The 22,917-nt window shown below is 35.9% G+C and overlaps 1 protein-coding gene across 1 annotated transcript in view; it reads right to left on the bottom strand.

Moving 5' to 3' along the window:
• TRAPPC8 (trafficking protein particle complex subunit 8) overlaps positions 1-22,917 on the bottom strand; it is an 87,434-nt gene that overhangs the window by 28,700 nt on the left and 35,817 nt on the right. The window contains exons 10-18 of the mRNA XM_005901047.3: positions 22,247-22,347; positions 16,003-16,108; positions 9,841-9,972; positions 6,310-6,534; positions 5,288-5,396; positions 3,640-3,834; positions 3,096-3,226; positions 1,858-1,932; positions 1,253-1,379 (exon numbers count right to left, since the gene is read on the bottom strand). Of these exons, the coding sequence (XP_005901109.2) occupies positions 1,253-1,379; positions 1,858-1,932; positions 3,096-3,226; positions 3,640-3,834; positions 5,288-5,396; positions 6,310-6,534; positions 9,841-9,972; positions 16,003-16,108; positions 22,247-22,347 (1,201 nt within the window). The remainder of the gene's footprint in view (positions 1-1,252; positions 1,380-1,857; positions 1,933-3,095; positions 3,227-3,639; positions 3,835-5,287; positions 5,397-6,309; positions 6,535-9,840; positions 9,973-16,002; positions 16,109-22,246; positions 22,348-22,917) is intronic.

Genomic DNA, 22,917 nt, shown 5'->3' with positions numbered 1-22,917 from the left:
AGGTATTAAAATGAAGAGACAGGAGAGAGGAATTTTATAGTAAATTCTCTCTCTAGTCTTGTCAACTTTAACTCAAATAGCAACATATAATTATTACAAAATAATGAGAATGGTTTCCTGAAATTAAAGGAAAAAAAAAAAAAAGACAAGCTGTGTTAAACATGTATCTGGTAGTTTTACTCTTCAAAAATTTGTAAAATTTATCAATTCTGGGGAACCAAGAATACCAGCTTAACTCTAAATCCTTCTTTTTTTACAAAACAGATGACAGAATTTTATGTCATTTCACATTCAATGATGTGGAAACACTAGTCCTTAGTTCACTCTATGTTTTTATAAATATTCAAAAAAAAAAAAAAGACTATCCTAAGTCAACCTTTGTACTGGCAGCAGACATCTCAACCAATGGTTCAGCTCAGTTCAGTTCAGTTCAGTCGCTCAGTCGGGTCCGACTCTTTGCGACCCCATGAACTGCAGCACGCCAGGCCTCCCTGTCCATCACCAACTCCTGGAGTTCACTCAGACTCACGTCCATCGAGTTGGTGATGCCATCCAGCCATCTCATCCTCTGTCGGCCCCTTCTCCTCCTGCCCCCAATCCCTCCCAGCATCAGAGTCTTTTCCAATGAATCAACTCTTCGCATGAGGTGGCCAAAGTACTGGAGTTTCAGCTTTAGCATCATTCCTTCCAAAGAAATCCCAGGGCTGATCTCCTTCAGAATGGACTGGTTGGATCTCCTTGCAGTCCAAGGGACTCTTAAGAGTCTTCTCCAACACCACAGTTCAAAGGCATCAATTCTCCAGTGCTCAGCCTTCTTCACAGTCCAACTCTCACATTCATACATGACCACAGGAAAAACCATAGGCTTGATTGACTAGCCGGACCTTTGTTGGCAAAGTAACGTCTCTGCTTTTGAATATGCTATCTAGGTTGGTCATAACTTTCCTTCCAAGGAGTAAGCGTCTTTTAATTTAGAATACATTAATTTAGAATTTACTAAATGTGGATCAGTAACAAAGAAGAAAAATACATAGGGTAGAACCACAGAATTATCAAAAATACATCAGAAGGGAATAAAGTTTTTTTTAAGCAACTGCAGAGTTAAAAATAATTCAATTATTCATTCTTTCATCTGATTAAATGTCTATATTAAAGGTACTTTAAACCTAATTTTAAAATATCTCATTTCTCAATTTATTCTAAGGAGATTTACTTATTAGCTTCTAATTGTTCAGCAATGCTATAGCTTTACCTGTGTGACATCCAGGAAGAGCACCAATGCCATCTACTGCCACAGAGCCCTGAATGGTACCAAGGTTATACACAACTCCCAGAATATGCAGCTCCCCTATGTGATGGGGAAAGAGCTTTAGCCTTGCCTGTGGAGATATTTAAGTCACTCTTATTATCTGTTTTCACAATATCTTAAATAGCGCAACACCTAAATTCTGTAATGTTACAAAAATAAAAACTCAGACCTAAATTTATTTAATTCTCAACTGATTTCTCCTACTGGAAAGCATTTTTTTCAAAAGAAACTTTCTAAACTCAATAATTATAGGCACCACAACTTTTAATAAAAACCAAGATATTCTGGCCAACCAAATATCATATGAAATTACAACATTCAACCCAAGAAGAAAGCAAAACCTTGTTTACCAGGCTTCTTAGGAAATTAACAAACTAAAAACCACTGCAAACCTACTTTCCCAACCTATTTTCTTCTATGTAATTCCAGTTTCCTAAGATGATAAATTTTAATTTTTAAGAAAACTGGAAAACAAACTGAATAAACAGGCTTTTAAAATCTGTTGTTATTTTACTTTTAGAAAGGCGTGACAGAAAAGTAATAATTACCACTTTAGATTCTTCACTATTAATTAAGAATTCTGAAATAACTTCAGTTCCAATCATTTCGGGTTCACCTTTTACCTGAAAAGTAAATTATGTAAAATATACATTCGAATAAATCAAGTATCAGATTATTAACACTGCTACATATCAATACTTAGCAACAATGACAATAGCTATAGTTAGCATTTATTAGGTTTTATTATGTGCTAAGCAATATACAAAGTGAACAACATACAAAACAGAAACAGTTATAGATACAGAGAAGAAACAGATAGTTGTCAGAGGGGAGGCGCTAGGGGGAAGAAAGAAATAGGTGAATACAAAAAAAAAAAAGGAAATAGGTGAATGTGATTTAAGAGTACAAACTTCCCCTTACAAAGTAAAGGAGTCACAAGAAGTACAAAGTGGGGAATAGAGTCAATAACTCTGTAACATCTTTGAACGGTGACAGACAACAACTAGACTTATGGTGATCCTTTTGAAATGCACAGAAATAGCGAATCACTGGATTGTGTATCAGGAACTAATGTAGTATTGTAAGTCAACTATACTTCAAAAACAGAACAAATGAACAACCTCATGGAAAAAGAGACTGATGTGTGGTTATCACAGGCAGGAAGTGGGGAGAGGGGCAACTGGATAAAAGCAATCAGAAGTTATAAACTTCCAGTTATAACATATAAGAAACAATGTAAAGCATAATAAATATAATTAATACTGCTACATGTTATATAAGAAAGTTGTTGGGAGAAAATCTTAAGTGTTCTCATCACAAGGAAAAATTTTATACTTTTAATTTTCAACAATAAGCATATTATCCGGAGAAGGCAATGGCACCCCACTCCAATACTCTTGCCTGGAAAATCCCATGAACGGAGGAGCCTGGTAGGCTGCAGTCCATGGGGTCGCTAAGAGTCTGGCACGACTGAGCGACTTCCCTTTCACTTTTCACTTTCATGCACTGGAGAAGGAAATGGCAACCCACTCCAGTGTTCTTGCCTGGAGAATCCCAGGGACGGGGGAGCCTGGTGGGCTGCCATCTATGGGGTCACACAGAGTCAGACACGACTGAAGTGACTTAGCAGCAGCAAGCATATTATCATACATTTTGTAATGAGGGAAAATAAGCATAAGAAAAGAGTAAGTTCAGCTCCCTGAACAGAAACTGCTGAAATGTTATTATAGCATCTGTTAGACTATTACTGAAACATGCTTATTACAAATACCTTTTAACAACTTACTAGTTCTTTAACTTCTTCATTATCCTTTCCACTGACATATTTAGGTTGAAACTTCCAGAGCAATGACAAATCAGTCAACAAAAGTGGAACTTTCAAAGGATTTCTAAAAGCCACTTCCACTGTTATTGGTTCTGCAAAAGAAAGGCCTAAGTTAGTAATTTTAATAAACCCCACACATCACCATATGCTTCAATTCTATGAACACACCTTGCTTTCAAAGCTCTGCATTTCTGCCTAGACTGTCCTTTTTCTCTATGTAAATGTTCATTTATTCAGGATATGGTTTTGAAATTACCTTCCTTAGAAGATTTCCCCCATAATTTTTCTGTACTCTGTCATTCTCTCTTCTACATTCCAAAAGCACACTGAATATTCCTGTATTAAAGTCCCCACTGCCTGGTTTTATAAATGCAGCTCACTAGTACTCAATTTACTTTTGTATCCTCAGCCTCCCCTCATATTTGGCATGCAAAAAATTACTGTGAATACACTGTAAGCTAAACAAACAAGTAAAAAACCATGAATAAAAATTCAAGTGTATTACCTTCCACAACTGCAAGGGGAAACCTTGAGTTATCTGAATAACTGTTCAAACAATACTGCGTGGGATGGAAGTTGGATGGAAGGACTCCTCTGTTGACCACAGACACCACTTGTTCCTCAAGCTCTCGCCACTGCTGAGAGGATTCAGAGTCATATTCTTGATCAAGACTTACATGAGTAGCTGCTTGCTTTTCACCTTAAAAATAAAAAAGAAAAGTGCCACTACTAAATACACTTATTTATTAACACCTGCCCTCAAATGAAATATATTTTAAATAAAAATCTAAGGTATCCAAATACATACATACACCATTCTTGCCTTTTTCAATTTTAGCTGAGAGAAAAATATTCTGTTACTAATTCTAGCCTAATTGGAACTCAACTTGTAATACTGATGCTCTTTTCCTTCTGACTCTGACAGAATATCTTCTCTTAGTGTCCACAATTTTATATGAAATACTTCAAATATATGGACAAAACATGAAAAATAATATAACAAATACTTGTGTATCAAAATTTAAGAAATGTCAACTTTGTTATAAGAAACCAAATTTTATTTAAAAAAACACAATAAATGTCACAGATGGAGCTGATTTCCTCTATCTCACCTTCCCTAATTCTCTCTCCTTCATCTCTTCCACTGGTACCAATTCTTCCCAGAGCTATTCCAAAGTTGAAGTAGAGCATGCACATTCATAATTTTTGTTTTACTTTATCAAATATGACTGTATATATAAACAACTCATAGAACTAGCGTATATGTTTGAAATTTATGTTAATGGAATAACTTTTGATCCATCCTTCTGCAACTTTTTTCACTCAACTTTATGTTGTGGGTATCATCCACATTGAAATATAAAGAATTCATTCACTCACGTCCTACAGCATGAAACCAATATATGGAGGTACCAAAATCTATTGATTCATTCTGTTTCATTTTTTTTGCTACTAAAAACAATGCTGCTACAAGTACCCTGATAAATATTTTAAATAAAAGACTAAATTAGCTCTCAAAAAGAAACATACTAAGCTCCAATTAAAAAGACTTAAAATTACCAAGTTTAACATGCATAAAGACCTTTAATATATTTAAGCTTTTGGCCCAGTATTGCCATTCTAAAGCTCAATGCTAAGGAAATAATTCTAAATTTTTAAAAAGTCTCACAACAAGAACAGCAATTACATTGGCAATTGTTCGTTGCATCTGTGTACATTTGAAATTTTCCATAATAAAATGTTAAGACAAGATTCATCCACAAAGATGTCCATTACAACTTAGATTTCACATAATCAAAAAAGATGGACACCATATAGCAAATATTAAAATACTTTATATCCATTGAATGCATTACAACCATTAAAAATGTTTATCAAGATTATATAACCTTTATATTATGAGAATTTCTTTATATTATGTGAGAAAAGTCATTATACATACAGCTATTTTGTTGTTATCGTTTTTAGATTTTAAAGCCGGAAGGAAAAGCACCGAAGTAGTAGGTTCAAGTGGCAGGATGATAGATGATATGGTCGAGTTGTTTACTTTCAAATATTCTTTAACAATTACACATTATTTTTTAGTGGAAAAAGATGAAATAACTTCAAAGAAAAAGTCACTAGGTAACAAAGCCAAATTAAGCTTTACTAACCATCTGCTGGTCGTCTGTCATGGCCAAAGAAAACTCGGGTTGCTGAACTGTTAATATATGGTAAAGGAAGCTGCGGTAAAGGGCCATCTGGTGAGAGTTGACTTACATTCTAAGAGAAATACAAAAGACGAAAAGAATTTTTGAGAGAACTCTTATCCGTCCTCATTTTTAATACATAAGGTATTAAAGGCGTGTTAAGAAAGAATATTAAGAATCACTAGTTTTACTTAACATACGAGTCATAAAATTTTACGATGAAGAACTTTAGATATATTTATTTTGGTCCAAGAGAATCTCCTTAAGGTTACTCAGCAAGTTAGTTCTCTCTGGACGCTAAAGCTCCAAATATTATTTTTATATGTGTTTTACTTTCTAGACTCATTATAGCATTCTATCTGCCAAAATTCTTACCCATATGATTTAAAATTACTAAAGTAAAAAAGGGTAATTATATTCTGCAGGACAGATAAAATATTTACTATTCATGGACCTTGAGGAAAAAATTACAACTTTCCATTTTGTCCACAAAATAATGCTTTAACTTTGCTATCCTGTCTCAGTGAAATGTTTTTTCTTCCTATTAATTTTTCTGCATTACATCAAAGTAATGTCTACCTCTCACAGATCCATATCTACTCATCTTTCATAGGAAACAGAGGAATGTACTTTTCCAAAGAATGGGACAATAACCCAAATGCTGTAAAACCAGTTATAATTCAAAAACACATAATGAAGAAAACAGTCCCAAAAGCTCATGGTATTTTTTTTAAGATTCCAAATACAGCCACAAATCAAATGCTTACTATAATATTAAAATTCTCTTTTATGAGAACTGTAGAAGGGCAATGTAACTCAGATTTATGACCAAAAGCCTAGTCTGTTGCACTTTATTATGAAAGATAGTTATATGTAGTCTAATAAAACCACTTATAAGATTCTTACTAGATAGTACTGAAAATGAGTTTTGCTGAAAATAATGACAAATATAATTTTAATATCCACTCCTGAAAATAAGTATTCACCTTGTAAACATAAAGATATTCTCTGAGGAAGGCCCCTTGTTGAGCAGCAGATTGTTTACTTTCATTGATTAAAATATGCCTGAAAGCAGACACAGCATTGTCCAGTTGCCTGAGAGTGTAGGACTGTCGCCCAATGGTGAAGTTAATATGATCCTCTGCAAGAGACCAGCCTTTTCCTTTGTAAACTTGCATGGCTTGACAATAGCAGCGTAAAGCATGTTTTTTCTGTAAGAAAATATATAAAGCAAAGTATTATAATCCAAATTTCTCTGGGACTGGACAAACACACACACAAATCAAGTAACTAGTAATGAGTTCTTCTAACAGAGACTGGGATGATGAAGAAAATGAAACTAAACTTTGCAACGATCGCTAAAAACCAAGAGGTCCTGAAGCAGACAAGCAGCTGCTCTGTCCAAGGGTAAGAAGTCTGAGAGGTCAGGAATAATACTGACTTTGTGAAAAACCATCTGGGAATTTCCAGAGCAGCAGCAGGTGGAGTCATAGATCAGTGAGAGACTTGCTGTTAGCTTGTAGCTGAGAGCTATCGTGCGAAGTTTAAATTTGGTTAGTCACTATACCACTGCCCTGGACTGAATAGTAAAGTGTGTTCTAATTCTGCATATATGAGTATGAAGGTATATGTGTCTACATGTATTTGTTGGTCTTTGATAGTGACAGAGTTTGGCATTCTTTTCTTCTGCCTAAGGCTGCATCCTACCACACCCTTGAGTATATGTTAGGCTTTAATTACATATTAATGCCACCCTCTGAACTCAGACAACCTCCATTCTAAACACGGGATTTGGTATTCCTGGCAGCTCAAGACCCCGCCTGCAATGCAGGAGACCTAGGTTCAATCCCTTGGTCACGAAGATCCCCTGGAGAAGAAAATGGCTACACACTCCAGTATTCTTGCCTGAAGAATCCCGTGGACAGAGGAGCCTGAAGGGCTACAGTCCACGGGGTCACAAAGAATCAGACCTGACAGAGCAACTAACTTTTTTTCACTTTTTAACCTAGAAAAAGGTTTCTCTCCACTAAACCTTTTCCTTCAGAGTAAATTCTTATACCCACCCTCTTCCAAGGTAGATTAACAAAATCTGTATCATTTTCAACCAGAATTGGTCAATTTTTTTAGGAAATCAGTCCATAAGACTGATCTATACATCAGTGTCTCTTTTGCTGTCTCGTACACAGGGTTATTGTTACCATCTTTCTAAATTCCATATATATGCGTTAGTATACTGTATTGGTGTTTTTCTTTCTGGCTTACTTCACTCTGTATAATAGGTTCCAGTTTCATCCATCTCAAAATAATTTTTAAGTGATGTTTCTTAAAAACAAAACAAAATAAAAATCCCAATCTCCATATTGCATTTAGTAAAGGAACACAAATACTGAATCTTAAAAACTGAGAGATACAGAGAACCAATAAAATGTGTCTAAATGTCAAGTTCAAGTGCATTTTTTAGACTCTCTTGGAAAAGCATCTAAAGAGATTTAAGAGGTAACAAGGATTTAAAGTCTGCCTTTTAAAGTAATAGAAAGATCGTCCAGGGTATACTGGGCATAATCAGAAACACCTTCAGACTTTAATTTTTTTTAATACTGATTATAATGTTGTTTCTCTTTTTAAATACCTTTTACTTGTTAATACTCTTAATGGAAAAAACTGAACTATAAACAATTTCTGGGGACAAGATAAGCAATTTGGCATGAACTTGCAATCACAGAGGACTGAAAAATGACATCACTGTATACATATAATCTCCTCTATGCTCCGCACTCATCTCTGTCAATAGCCACATCTGGTTTTTTTTTGGAGCTTCTCAGAAACAACTTGGCCTGAGTCAGAATTATGTACACGATGAGCACCTTTATCTTCCAAGGAAGACACTGTTCTTGACCAACTTCAATGGGACATATATTTGCTTTTCTAACAGGTCTGCATATTTCAGATTTCTACTATTTGAGAAAGCGATCCTCCGGGTTCAAGGTATATAGGTCACAAAACAGCAAACCAGCTACTTTGGAATCATTAACTCCACAAGATAACTACAGTTAAAGATGATTATTAGGCCAGAGAGCAAATGTATCTCAACCTACCAGAATGTAGCATTTTTAACCTGCCATGCACTTCCTAGAGGCAATATGTCCTGTATCTTTAGAAGGTAAATACTAGATCCAATGACATCATAACCACAAACAAAATCATTCACAAAAGTGGACAAAGATGTGGAAAAATGACAGAACCATTTCTAGTGGGGCATGTAATTTTTCTTCTGCTTAACACATTTTGTAGATTTCTCTAATAGAACACTTTAAGCAAAGAGAAACAATGGGATAGTATATTTCAGATGCATTTGTACTAATTATGGAAAATGGACTGTGAAAAATCAGAGCTTTTTTTCTCCCCTCGCTTCAGAACCTGAGAAATTCTAATCATAAAGTACATAAAATTATTATAAAGACTTAATTTCATAAATATTTTTACAATTCTGTATTTAATATAAAGCAAGTTCACATATTTTCTAACTTCCCATTTTCCAAAAGTAGAGGAACTCAATCTTGAAAAGTTGATTTTTAAAAATCATGACATTCTTCCATGAAATTGAGAGTAATTTTGAACACCTTTCCTTCTTTGCACCTTTGAATTAACACTGGCATGTTTCTGTTATCACAAGACTTTGAAAAAGGAACATTCATAAAAATTCATGTCAATTAAATTCAAAAAAATCCTCATACTCCCTGACTAGATTAAAAAATTCCTTAAGAGACAAGACCATGTTAGTTTTACAAGTGTAAGCTCAGCTCCTAGCAGAGTGCTTGGAATATACAGATGATTACTCAGCCCATATTTTCACATATACTTATAGTAAACCACCAGGGACAGAGAAGCCTGGCAGGGGTCACAGTCATGCAGTCCATGGGGCTGCAGAAAGTCAGACACAACTGAGCACACACAGACCCAAATGACCGCATCTCAGGTGCTATTACCATTCTCTGCCTCAAGAAGGCTCCCTGCAGCTAATGTTTAAAAGGACTACTGGGGACCAGAGAATCGCTCCAAATTAATAAAGATCTCTTCCAACCCAGCTGCTCCCAGGGAGAAGAGATAGATGACTTCAACCCATTAAATATTTAGCAAATACCATTAAGAGATACTCTGAGAGACAACAGAAGACCAGAGTTGAAGTAGGGAAGGTTCAATCACCTTTAAGAAGAATTTAGCCTCAAAGAAATCTGGGCAAATCGCAAATTTTATTAAAAAAAAAAAAAAAGGCTCAAAGACATAACTTTAAAAGTTAAGTTGTGAGCACAAGGTCAAGATTTAAACCCAGATTTGTTTAAAACCAAATCTCATGTCCTTACCAATGTACATTACCTCAGAACAAAATTTAGTTTCATCTTAAAAATTTTAAATCAAAAAATTGACAAATAACATACATTTATAAAATAAACAAGTTACAACAAATAAAAATTAAAATAAATAAAAAATTATCTTCTTTTTAAAGCAAGCACACTCACCTGCCCTGCTTTACTGAACCGGTGGCCTGCCAATATCATATGAAACGCATATTTTCTAACCATGGGACTCTTCATGTTTATAAAGCAATGTGCTGCCTGTTCCAAAAGAAGTGCACTTCGAAGATCAGAATCCTATTGAATGTTTAAAGAAAAAGAAGGTTAATTTCACAAAAATTCTAATTAATTAGTGAAAAAACATTTTCTTCCTTAAAATGATATACAGCGTATCCAACATAAATTAGAAGTATCTGAGGACAGAGATCAAGAGACAATCCAGTCTTGATGATTCTTTCTTCCAATAAGCACAAATTTTAAAAAAAGTTCAAATAAGTCTCTACCATGAAATATTTTCTTTCGCTTTAAATAAAGCCAAAAGTCTGATTGTGATATGCACCATGCAATAAATCTGTGAAGAAATGCAATCCCTTTTCAAATGGCAAAAAAAGATTATAAACTGAGAATTAATACAGGTATACTGACTTGAACCAGAAAACGGAGTACAGAAAAACAGATTCATATCTAATTTCTTCTGGAAACGGATCTGTGACATACAATAGCCTATTTCTATTCATCCAATAAAAGAGGAAAGCCAAAACAGAATGTGTGCAGATCATTAAATAATCAAATCTGTTACTTTATCCTCTATAAAGGTTTACTATACTTAAAAGGAATTCTCAGTTTTGCTCTAGTTTAAAACAGCCAAAGAAACTGCTTTTCATTAAAACATCCAGGTTTCCCCTTCAAAGATTATCACCTACTATTAGTATATTAGTAAATGGTACAACTCAAATTAGTTGCCACTGCAACTGACTTATGACAGAGTCTACAAAAACCACATTGTGCATTTATAGCCTCACCCATAAGGACAATCTTTCAACTGACAGAGCCATCATCACTTGACAAATAACTGAGAAAGTACTGAAGGTTGCTGATCAAGCATCAACAACATTTTCACCAAACTTTCTCTAGCTTTTCAGCTGTTCTCAAGCTGAACTTACCATGCCCTTCCATGTGTTCTGCTCCATTATTTTCCCCAGGGAAAGTTGAAAACAGAAAACATTGACTTTAAATGCAATAATTTCAACAAATTATAGTCACATCAAAAGTGTTCATAGACTACTGATTACTGCAACTACCTCCATAGCAATCATAAAATTATATCAGAGCGGAAACATCTGAGGAAAAGCATTCAGTAAATGGTAGATATTATCTATTTCAGACCCCCTCATAACAAAAACTAAATGATCAGATGATTTTCTTAGTTAATTAGATCCAAAAGCTAGTGAGTGGGAACATTAGGAATGTATAGTTAACAAGCAGTTGTTAACCAAGGCATCAGAATTACTTGGGGAAGATAGGGCGCTTACTTCTCTATTTTTTTTTTAGGAAAATGCTTTCTTCTTAAAAAATTATTAAATATGGCCTCTTTTTTTTTCCCCCCTTTAAGAATGAATGTTTGAAGAAAAAAAGGAAGTATCTTTCTTCCCCACTTCATGCCTCATCTGACTCCGGGATAACTGCCATTACCAACCTGGCGCTGGTCCGTGTCACTTCTCTCTTTCTAAATAGGTATGTACTTATATGTTAAATGCCACAGCTTTTCTTATACAGAAATAGTATTACACAGAGTATTATCTCACTTTTTACCTTAGTATCAGACATCTTTCCAAAACATCTACATCTCTCATTTCTTTTAAAGCCATGCCGTATTCTATTATATAAATGCATAATTTATTAATATAGTCTCCACTTGATTGATTCAATATTGCCACACATTTTTACTACTACAAAAAAAACTCTTCCATAAACATCTTTAAAAATATTTTTAATAACTGTACAAATATTTTTATTAGACAGTGTTTGGAAATAGAAGTGCTGAGTTAATGAAAGCTATGCATATACTTCAAATTCCAATCAATATATAATGTATATTGACACAAAAAAGGTCATATCAGTAAAAAAACTCTTGGAGAGTAAGAGTTTATTTTCTACTCTACCCAGCCAAAAATAAATTTTAAGATTTTTGACCTTTTTGAAAAATAATTCTTAGTTCCTCAACTTAGACTTCTTTAATAGTAAGGCTGTTCATCTACCATATGTTTAAGAGTCTTTGTACTTTTTCTGCAAACTGCCCGTTAAGCCCATGTGTGAATGGGTTTTTGTGATTATCTAGTTTGTAAGAACCCTTTGTACACTTAATCAATATTAAGCCTTTGTCATACATTTGCAAATAGTATTTCCCAATTTTGCTATAAAAGAGTCTATTCTTTAGTAGTCAAACATACTATTTTCAGTTTCATGGCTTCAAAATACTGCAAACTAAGAAAGAATGTTATCATTCCTAAATTAAAAAAAAACGCTCTTTCATATTTTCTTCTGTGTGTGTGCATGTGGATGTTCAGTCACTCAGTCATGTCTGACTCTTTGTGACCCTATGGACTGCAGCCCACCAGGCTCCACTGCTCATGGAATTTTCCAAGCAAAGAATGGTTGCTATTTCCTACTCCAGGGATCCTCCTGACCCAGGGACCAAACCCATGTCTCTTGCATTTCCTACAGTGGCAGGCAGATTCTTTACCACTGCGCCACCTGGGAAGCTCCGTATTTTCTTTGAGGTTGTTTTGTTTTTTTCATATTTTAGCTTAATCAAGCTATAATTATATTATGCAATGAGTAAGATAGGAATCAGTTAATCAGGTGTCACAATAGCATTCAGTGATTAATCTAACATTTCCCACTAATATGACACAATGACAGCCAATCATATGTAGCATTTAAATTCTCATTCTATTCTATTACTTTATCATTAATATCTAGAACAGGCAGATACCCTCTAATTCTATTTTGGAATTTAGGTTTCTCAATGGAGTCAGTTTAACTCCAATAAATTTCTCAAGTTTATTCCCAGCAATGCACACACATCCATACACACACACATACATGCACACACAGAACATAAAAACATCTTAATTCTCTACAGAGCTTCATTATCCTGCAAAACTTGGTGGGCAGCAATCCTGGACATTCTGATTAAAATAAGGAATATACACTAGACAATTTTGGGGTGTGTAATGATTCTATTAAGATTGTACATCAGTTGAGAACCAGGACAGTAAATCCTCAACAGTCTCTAACTGGATTGACCAATTCAAGAAAGACATGGCAAGTCCACAGCATATATTAACTTAGCTGAAGCAAAATGTGCCCCTGCGTTCAGTAAAGCTGCTGAGAGTTGATCTGCAGGGCTAAACAATGCACTTATATATCACTGCAGCTTTGTTTTTTGCTTAGTTCCTGTCTTACAGAGACACCTAAAGTAGGAAAACATTGCTTTGAAACCAAAAAATGGCCCCGAAAAGAATGCTAACTACCATCAGTGTTGATGGAAGAAAAATGGCAGAAAGTCACAGAGGGACAGTTTTATCCAAAAAGCAGAGGCTTTGAATGTTTGAAGTACACAATTTTACTTCAGTGGCAATTCACAACCATGCTATGACAAGGCCATCATGCATGCTCTATGAGGAGCTGAGAAAAGAAAAAACCCATGGTGCCACTTCAGCAAGAACTCCAGTCTGTGAACTTTGCCCACAACCAGATATAAAATCATTTGGGGTAGAGGCTTCAGTAAAAACTTCCATAAAAACACAGCTGATAAGGACAACAAACTTCACTGAATCAGATCTCAAGGATGGCATGGCACTAAGATTTTTTTCCTTTGCATAACTGTGAAATTAATAGGAAAGGTGCTAACAGCTGACCAACGTACCACAGGAACAGAACAGTTCCTCCCAAGCTGGAGAAACTAATAAAAAACTGCTGCTATTACCATACCTCTGATTTATTTGCATTTAAATGGAGTAACACACAAAAAGCATTACAGGACCAGAATAAATGTTCAACACAGAAATACAGACACAAGTAGAGGGAAAGCATCATGCTTTAAAGCACCAAATTTAGACATACTACCTATATGCTGATAAATGTGACATGTTTTATCATTAAGCTGCATTTGCTCTGCCATGCTGAAAAACCCAGAGCACGACCCAAGAGTAAGATCCACTTGCCCACAAACTTACAGTGCAAACAACAAACTCAAAGCTCAACTCTTCATCCAGGCCTCACAGCTGTCAAGTGCTATAATGGTATTAACACAACACTAGGAAAAAACAATTCCTGAGTGTCAAGACTATGTGACTCAGTTCTCGACCCTCAGGATAAATGCACTTGTCATTTTATACAGCTTTTCCAGTGAACAAGAGTACAATAAATATAATTATTAGCTAAAATTTAATAATCTTAGACACATTATGCCTAGCAGTCTCTACTTTCAAGTTACTTCAAAGAAATACCTGAAAAGCACAGTAGAAAAGGCCACTAAAAATCACAACTTCCAGGGAAATACACACATTCACCCCCATCTTTCACCCCAAAGCAGTAAAAGACAATAATAAATTTTCTAGAATTTTATGACAAAATAAATCATCCAGCTTTGAAAAAGGGTTTAAAAAAGAGTTGGAAAGAAAAAACAGTGAAAGAAAATAATGTTACAATGAGACACAAGAATCTGCTCTAATAAAAGAAATTTTATTCCAAGCTTCTAAACCATAAACACCTTTTACAGTTACTGATAATTCCTAGGCTGAAAAACATGGCCAACATATTCAAACCTAAGTTAAGATTATTTATTAAAAGACAGAACATCAACACACTCAACACACTCAGCTCTACCAAACAGGTTAATGTCTGACAACTGTTCGTATTGGTCAGTGTCCACATAGTATCAATTATAAAATATTTTTAATATCATCCCTTAGCCTACTTAGTAGTATCCTAAGAAACCTTTATAGAATAATTAATAGTTCAGCTCAACAAACATCTGTAAATCATATACTATGTGTCAAGCCCAGTGTTAGGCACTAGGGAAAAACAAAGTTGAAAGCAACAGTTTCCTATCTCCAAGAAGCTAACAGCTTAAACATAAATTTTCAGTATATGCTATGGTGGTCTCACAGCATGTAAGAGGGCAGGACAGATACACTGAAGAAACCTGGGTACTGTCTGAAGGATCTGACTGAGAGCGGAACCACTGAACTGAGGTGAAGAAAAGATGAAATGGGACAAAGTCCAGGAGAAGGACATTAAGGACATGAACCAGGGTAGTAATAGGAGGGATTTTAAAAAGAGAAAGATAAGTGAAATATTTGAAGTTATAACAAGAACACATATTTAAGAAATTAAAACATCCTGTGTCACTAACAGTATAGAACACTATAGGAGCATCTCAAATAGTTTCTGCCTTGAGCAAATTAGGAGCTGGTTGGCTGTAATTTAAGATCATGATCTACAAAGTATTAAGTTTAGTTATTGATATGTAGACTCAAAGGTGCACTGGAAACACTTGAATAGGTGAGTCTAAAAGACAGTTGGTCATTCAAATCTAAAGTTCCAGGCCAATCAAATCTAAAGCTCCAGGGCTGCAGAGATTTGAGACTGAAAATCATAACTGTAAACAGATGACAAAAAAGTAAAAAGGCACAATGGTCCAAGGGTTAAAACCCTAGGTTAAGTTAATATTTAAGGGGCAAACAAAGGTGTTTGTTTTTTCTGTTCTTGAGCACTCATCTAAAAAAACATGTCTTTAATCATATTACTGCCATTCTTTACAAGCCTATAGTCAATGCAACTTAATATTGTTGGAAACCTGAAATAGCAGCTATAAGCAGGTTTTTCATCCTTCTGAAATATTCATAATATAGAATTTTTAAAATGTTTAGGATGATTTAGCAAGTTCATATGAATAAAAACAAAACTAAAAATTCCCGAATATTTTTAAGTGTTGATTTTTACATCAGGAATGATGTATATGCATGTTGCTTTAAATACTGTTATCCATAAGCAAAACCTAATTCACAGAAGACATACAATGCATGGTTGTGGTTAATAATCATGTAGACTTAAAATGTATAAATAAAATAAATCCTGTTTACAAAACATTGCATTTAAAATCAATTCTACAAATTACTAAAGTAGCCAGGTTATAAATTCCAAAAAAGAGATCCCCCTTTCATTTCATTCTGCATACCCTTCTCAAGAAGAAAGAAAATACTTTTTAAAAAATATGAAGCAATACTAATTAAAACAAGTACTACACAGTTTTAGTACCTCACTGGTCAACCGTATTAGGAGAGCTGCAGCCTCTGAATATTTGCCTTGGCTTTTTAAGATTTCAGCACTAAGCAATACACATCTTTCAGCCAATACCATATTCCTAAAGAAAAATAGTCAAGAAAAATATAATTAGCACTATAATAATATTGTAGTACATCACAGTAACCATGAGTTCAACAAAAACTTCCAGTTCTAAAAGAAATCTGTATCATATATCATATATATGCTAGAACATAACCAGAACCAGCAGTTAGTAAACAAAACCTGCTTTCAGACATAAAGGAAGGTACACATTTCACCCAGATTTCTCTTCTTTCCTTACTATAAACTCTGGTTATGTGTATTTCATTTTACTGACTACTTTCAGGAATAATGAGACATTTTCTTTGTGGTAGTACTACTGGAGATATTGAGGAGCTAGTGCTGTCTAGCTGTTTCTGACCAAAATCTTCTTTTCGAAAATATTAAATCAGCTGATTTTTCTCATGGACTTCTACCATCAAAAATCTAGAATTGGATTATTTATTCTTGAATAAAAATAAATGAAAACTGAGAAATTTCAAGATGGAATCCTTTTGTTCAGAAATACAGCTGACCCTAGAACAAGTCAGGGGGTGGGGCTGCTGACCGCCCAGTGTAGTCAAAAATATGCGTTTGGCCCTCAGTACCCAAAGTTACATATCCATGGATTCAACCAACCTAGGATTGTGTAGTACTGTAGTACATATTTTGTGAAAAAATACACGTATAAGTTGGACCCGCAGAGTTCAAACCCATTTTGATCAAGGGTCAACTGAAGCAGCAAAGTTCTTCTCATTTTACATTCTAATCCTTATATGAAAATACCACTTGACCTTAAAATTACAACCAAAGATCACTAACTTGAAGGCCATTCTGAACAGTTATACTTTTAAAATACAATTCATTGCTTCCAAAATTACTGTAGTGATCTGCGATAAACTTTCTACAAACCATGATATTTCTTAGAGGGTTGGTATTTATGACTATCTGAGAATGTTTTGGGCTCCCCAGGTGGCTCAGTGGTAAAGAATCCGCCCGCCAATACAGGAGACATGGGTTTGATCCCTGGGCTGGGAAGATCCCCTGGAGAAAGAAACGGCAACCCACTCAAGTATTCTTCCCCGGGAAATCCCATGGACAGAGGTGCCTGGTGGGCTACAGTCCACGGGGTCACAAAGAGTCGGACATGACTTAGCAACTAAACAACAACTTACATATACTACAACACGCTCAAAATGCTCAGTTCTTAAAGAATCTTTAGTAAACTTTGTAAATCTAACGCAATTGTTTTATTTTTGTCTTCACAAATTCCCCCATATGATCAGTTATGAAGTCACAAAGCTACCACAAGTCTAGGACTTTACTGTTTCTTTAAGCAACATTTTAAACTCGTTGTGTCAAGCAGTGAAAGTGCTACAGATACAAGCGTTTCTAAAACAAAATCCCTATCTAAAAGCAGAAACTGACATAAAACAGATAATGATGAATAGAGTACAACTAATTTTTATTATGATATGAGAGATAAAGGAGGGAAGGGAAAGCTTCATAAGAAATTTATCCAGATAAATAGGACTGCATCAGTTAAAAAGTGGGACGTGGCATTCTAAGGGCACTGCTAAAGTATACTGTATTTTAAGAAAATTTATTTATATTTTAATATTTCTCAGATCTGGGAGATTCTTAAAATTGCTATGCATAACTAATGTAGTGTTTCTAATTTATCCCCAAATATCTATTACATTTATGATAAACCTTACCAATCATGGTAACTTAGAAGGATTATACAGTAAATGTGTATTTAGTTAAGTCTGTATTTAGAAAAAGCATACAATCTGTTGTGAACAGGAGGACAAAACCAGATTGTCATATAGCTATCTGGGTCAATGGATATTTTCACTTTTGTCTTGCATCATTCCACATGAATCTCGCCAAAAGCTCTGGGCTTCATGAATAATTCTTCTCAGAGAAAGGACTTTACAGGACTTCATGAGAACTTTAGCCCTTTGTGGAGAAAGGACTTTAAAGGACTTCAGGCTTCCTTACTGCCTCCCTCTCACAGTTCTTCTACATTCTGAAACTCTTTTTCAGAATTCTTCAAAGGTTCCTCTTTGACAGAAGGCTGTTTCTTCTGCCAGAAACTTCCAATATATTCTCAAACAATTATAAAAAGGGCAGGGTTTGATACTGGCTCAACCATTTATCAACTGCATCCCCTTCAGTTCAGTTGCTCAGTCGTCTCTGACTCTTTGTGACCCCATGGACTGCAGCATGCCAGGCCTCCCTGTCCATCACCAACTCCCAGAGCTTATTCAAACTTATGTTCATTGAGTCAATGATGCCATCCAACCATCTCATCCTCTGTCGTCCCCTTCTCCTCCCGCCTTCAATCTTTCCCAGCATCAGGGTCTTTTCAAATGAGTCAGTTCTTCACACCAGGTAGCCAAAGTACTGGAGTTTCAGCGTCAGCATCAATCCTTCCAATGAATATTCAGGACTGATTTCCTTTAGGATTGACTGGTTGGATCTCCTTGCAGTCCAAGGGACTCTCAAGAGTCTTCTCCAACACCACAGTTCAAAAACATCAATTCTTTGGCGCTCAGCTTTCTTTATAGTCCAACTCTTCATATCCATACATGCTGCTGCTGCTGCTAAGTCATTTCAGTTATGTCCGACTCTGTGCGACCCCATAGACGGCAGCCCACCAGGCTCCCCAGTCCCTGGGATTCTCCAAGCAAGAACTCTGGAGTGGGTTGCCATTTTCCTTCTCTAATGCATGAAAGTGAAAGTGAAGTCGCTCAGTTGTGTCTGACTCTTAGCGACCCCATGGACTCCAGTCTACCAGGCTCCTCCTTCCATGGGATTTTCCAGGCAAGAGTACTGGAGTGGGTCTCCACTGCATTTTCCACATCCATACATGACTACTGGAAAAACCACAGCCTTGACTCCACGGACCTTTGTTGGCAAAGTAATGTCTCTGCTTTTGAATATACCATCTAGGTTGCTCATAACTTTTCTTCCAAGGAGCAAGTGTCTTTTAATTTCATGGCTGCAGTCACCATCTGCAGTGATTTTGGAGCCCCCCAAAATAAAGACTCTCATTGTTTCCACTGTTTCCCCATCTATTTGCCATGAAGTGATGGGACCAGATGCCATGATCTTCGTTTTCTGAATGTTGAGCTCTAAGCCAACTTTTTCACTCTCCTCTTTCATCAAAAGGCTCTTAAGTTCTTCTTTGCTTTCTGCCATAAGGGTGGGGTCAATTGCATATCTGAAGTTATTGATATTTCTCCCGGCAATCTTGATTCCAGCCTGCGCTTCATCCAGCCCAGCGTTTTTCATCATGTACTCTGCATATAAGTTAAATAAGCAGGGTGACAATATACAGCCTTGATGTACTCCTTTCCCAATTTGGAACCAGTCTGTTGTTCCATGTCCAGTTCTAACTGCTGCTTCCTGACCTGCATACAGATTTCTCAAGAGGCAGATCAGGTGGTCTGGTATTCCCACCTTTTGAAGAATTTTCCAAAGTTCGTGGTGATTCACGCAGTCAAAAGCTTTGGAATAGTCTATAAAGCAGATATTCTTCTGGAACTCTCTTGTGCAATTTCAATAATCCAATGGATGTTGGCAATTTGATCTCTGGTTCCTCTGCCTTTTCTAAAACCAGCTCAAACATCTGGAAGTTCATGGTCCACATACTGTTGAAGCCTGGAGAATTTTGAGCAATACTTTACTAGCATGTGAGATGAGTGCAACTGTGTGATAGTTTGAGCATTCTTTGGGAATGGAATGAAAAGTGACCTTTTCCAGTCCTGTGGCCACTGCTGAGTTTTCCAAATTTGTGGCATATTGAGTGCAGCACTTTCACAGCATCATCTTTTAGGATTTGAAATAACTCAACTGGAATATCATCACCTCCACTAGCTTTGTTCATAGTGTTTCTTCCTAAGGCCCACTTGACTTCACATTCCAGGATGTCTGGATCTAGGTGAGTGATCATACCATCGTGATTATCTGGGGCATGAAGATCTTTTTTGTATAGTCCTTCTGTGTATTCTTGCCACCTCTTCTTAATATCTCCTGCTTCTCTTAGGTGCATACCATTTCTGTCCTTTATTGAGCTCATGTTTGCATGAAATATTCTTGATATCTCTAATTTTCTTGAAGAGATCTCTAGTCTTTCCCATTCTGTTGTTTTCCTCTATTTCTTTGCACTGATCACTTAGGAAGGCTTTCTTATCTCTCCTTGCTATTCTTTGGAACTCTGCATTCAAGTGGGTATATCTTTCCTTTTCTCCTTTGCTTTTCACTTCTCTCCTTTTCACAGCTGTTTTTAAGGCCTCGTCAGACAACTATTTGGCTTTTTTTGCATTTCTTTTTGTTGGAGATGGTCTTGATCCCTGTCTCCTGTACAATGTCACGAACCTCCATCCATAGTTCCTTAGGCACTCTATCAGATCTAATCCTTTGAATCTATTTCTCACTTCCACTGTATAATCATAAGGGATTTTATTTAGGTCATAACCGAATAGCCTAGTGGTTCTCCCTACTTTCTTCAATTTAAGTCTGAATTTGGCAATAAGGAGTTCATGATCTGAGCCACAGTCAGCTCCTGGTCTTGTTTGTGCTGACTGCCCAAAGCTTCTCCATCTTTGGCTGCAAAGAATATAATCAATCTGATTTCGGTGTTGACCATCTGGTGATGTCCATGTGTAGAGTCTTCTCTTGTGTTGTTGGAAGAGGGTGTTTGCTATGACCAGTGTGTTCACTTGGCAGAACTCTATTAGCCTTTGCCCTGCTTCATTCTGTACTCCAAGGTCAAATTTGCCTGTTACTCCAGGTGTTTCTTGACTTCCTACTTTTGCATTCCAGTCCCCTATAATGAAAAGGACATCTTTCTCTGGGTGTTAGTTCTAGAAGGTCTTGTAGATCTTCACAGAACCGTTCAACTTCAGCTTCTTCAGCATTACTGGTTGGGGCATAGACTTGGATTACCGTGATATTGCACGGTTTGCCTTGGAAACAAACAGATCATTCTGTCGTTTTTGAGACTGCATCCAAATACTGCGTTTCAGACTCTTCTGCTGACTATGAAATTTACTCCATTTCTTCGAAGGGATTATTGCCCACGGTGGTAGACATAATGGTCATCTGAGTTAAATTCACCCATTCCAGCAAGTTAAACTCTTTTGTTTCAATCTCCTTGTGGGTAGAATGCAGTAATAATAGTATCCACCGTTTCATACGTTTGTTGTAAAGATTAAATGAGTATATAAATTACTTTGGCACAGTGGTAAACGCTGAGTGCTAAATCAGTGTTAATCTTTATTACTAGTGCTGTATTCTAAACACATTATTATGACTACTACTTCAACACTATAGCAGACAAAGCTACCTTTGTGTCCCCATCTTTTAATTTTTCCATTCTACATAGAAAAGGCTAGTATTAATCTTTCTGAAAAATAACCATGTCAAAGCTCTACTCAAATATTCAGTAACTCCCCATTTATTAAACATAAATCTTAACCACAGCTTAAAAATAGTAATAAATGAGAGTTAATGTTCTCCCACACTGATTTCTCTCAAAACACCTTTCCATATACACAAAACCCTCTAATCTAGCCCAGGCTCTCTTCCTTTTCTCCAGTAATGTTACATCCAAAATACTGTTCCTGCCAACCAAAATTCCTGAAATGGCTTTATGGTTCTCAAATCCCAACCACGTTTCTTTCAAGGTCTATTCCTCAAACATACCATAAAACCTGCTCTGGACCAACTTTCATAGTCTCCTTTACAGGTGGTGAGTTCTAACTTCCATGGAGTTTCAACAGAACTCACTACATGTACAAAATGTTTCTCATTTTCTTCCCGAGACCATTATCTACCTCTCTGTATTTGCCTATTTAACAAGGAAAAGTTCAAACTAGCTAATTCCTGGCTTAACAGTAGTTAAAGTTAAAAATGTTCTCAAAACACAAATCTCCCTCAATGAAACAAGTTCAACATTACATATAACTAATTCCTAACTGTACATCTTTCCAGGAAACGAAAATGTAGTAAAACACTGGTTTTAAATGATCACCTCATCTATATATTAACTTGATTTGGGAGCTTAAGATTAAAACATAAAAAAACAAAGAACCACTTATATCTAATTACAGTATAAATGTCAAGTTTATCTCTAAAGGGATAGAACATAAATATTCTAGTCACCTACTTGCAGATATCCCTATATGTCTGAATTGCTGTATCCATATAATGTGCAGGGTATGGCCTGGGTGCTCCTGGCTGAAGAAAAGCTGACACAGCTGCCATTTCCTAGAGGGAAAGACATCACAGTATTTCAAAACAAGAAAGTTCTTGCCGTCAGTTTAGCATTCAGAGTCTAAAAACTGGAATGCAGTTCACTGAATTTTTTTATGTAGCCATATATATAAATTCGATAGCCTAATGCAGACTTGGAAATAATTACATTTATATGCTTTCAGTTTTAAAGTTCTCCAATCACATTCCAAAGTCTGTCATTCACTATTTAAATGAGTGTTTTTCAAGAAGACCTAGTAAACACTTTTGGTCATGGCCTGTAACTATCAAGTAAGATTTCTGCTGCCACCTCCTCGTTACTGCCTATTCCTTAGAGACTAGAGAACAGACCAATGATAGAACCAGAGAGAGAGAAACAGAGTGCATCTGTTTCCAATTTATTGGCTTCAATATTTGAAAACAGAGCTCATAACAACTTGTACTATATACCTTTCACCTCTTACAAACTCTATGGTTCATATGCTGTATCAGAAGGCACAAAAACCATTTCTGAAACTGATCTGTCAGCTTTTTAGGACTTCTTACTTCAAAGACCCATTCCATTGTTAATAATTCAAATAATAC

Source organism: Bos mutus, chromosome 24, assembly GCF_027580195.1.
Source record: "Bos mutus isolate GX-2022 chromosome 24, NWIPB_WYAK_1.1, whole genome shotgun sequence".
Taxonomy (NCBI): domain Eukaryota; kingdom Metazoa; phylum Chordata; class Mammalia; order Artiodactyla; family Bovidae; genus Bos; species Bos mutus.
Note: the sequence above shows the minus strand (reverse complement) of the source record. Positions and strands in the feature narration are given on the sequence as shown.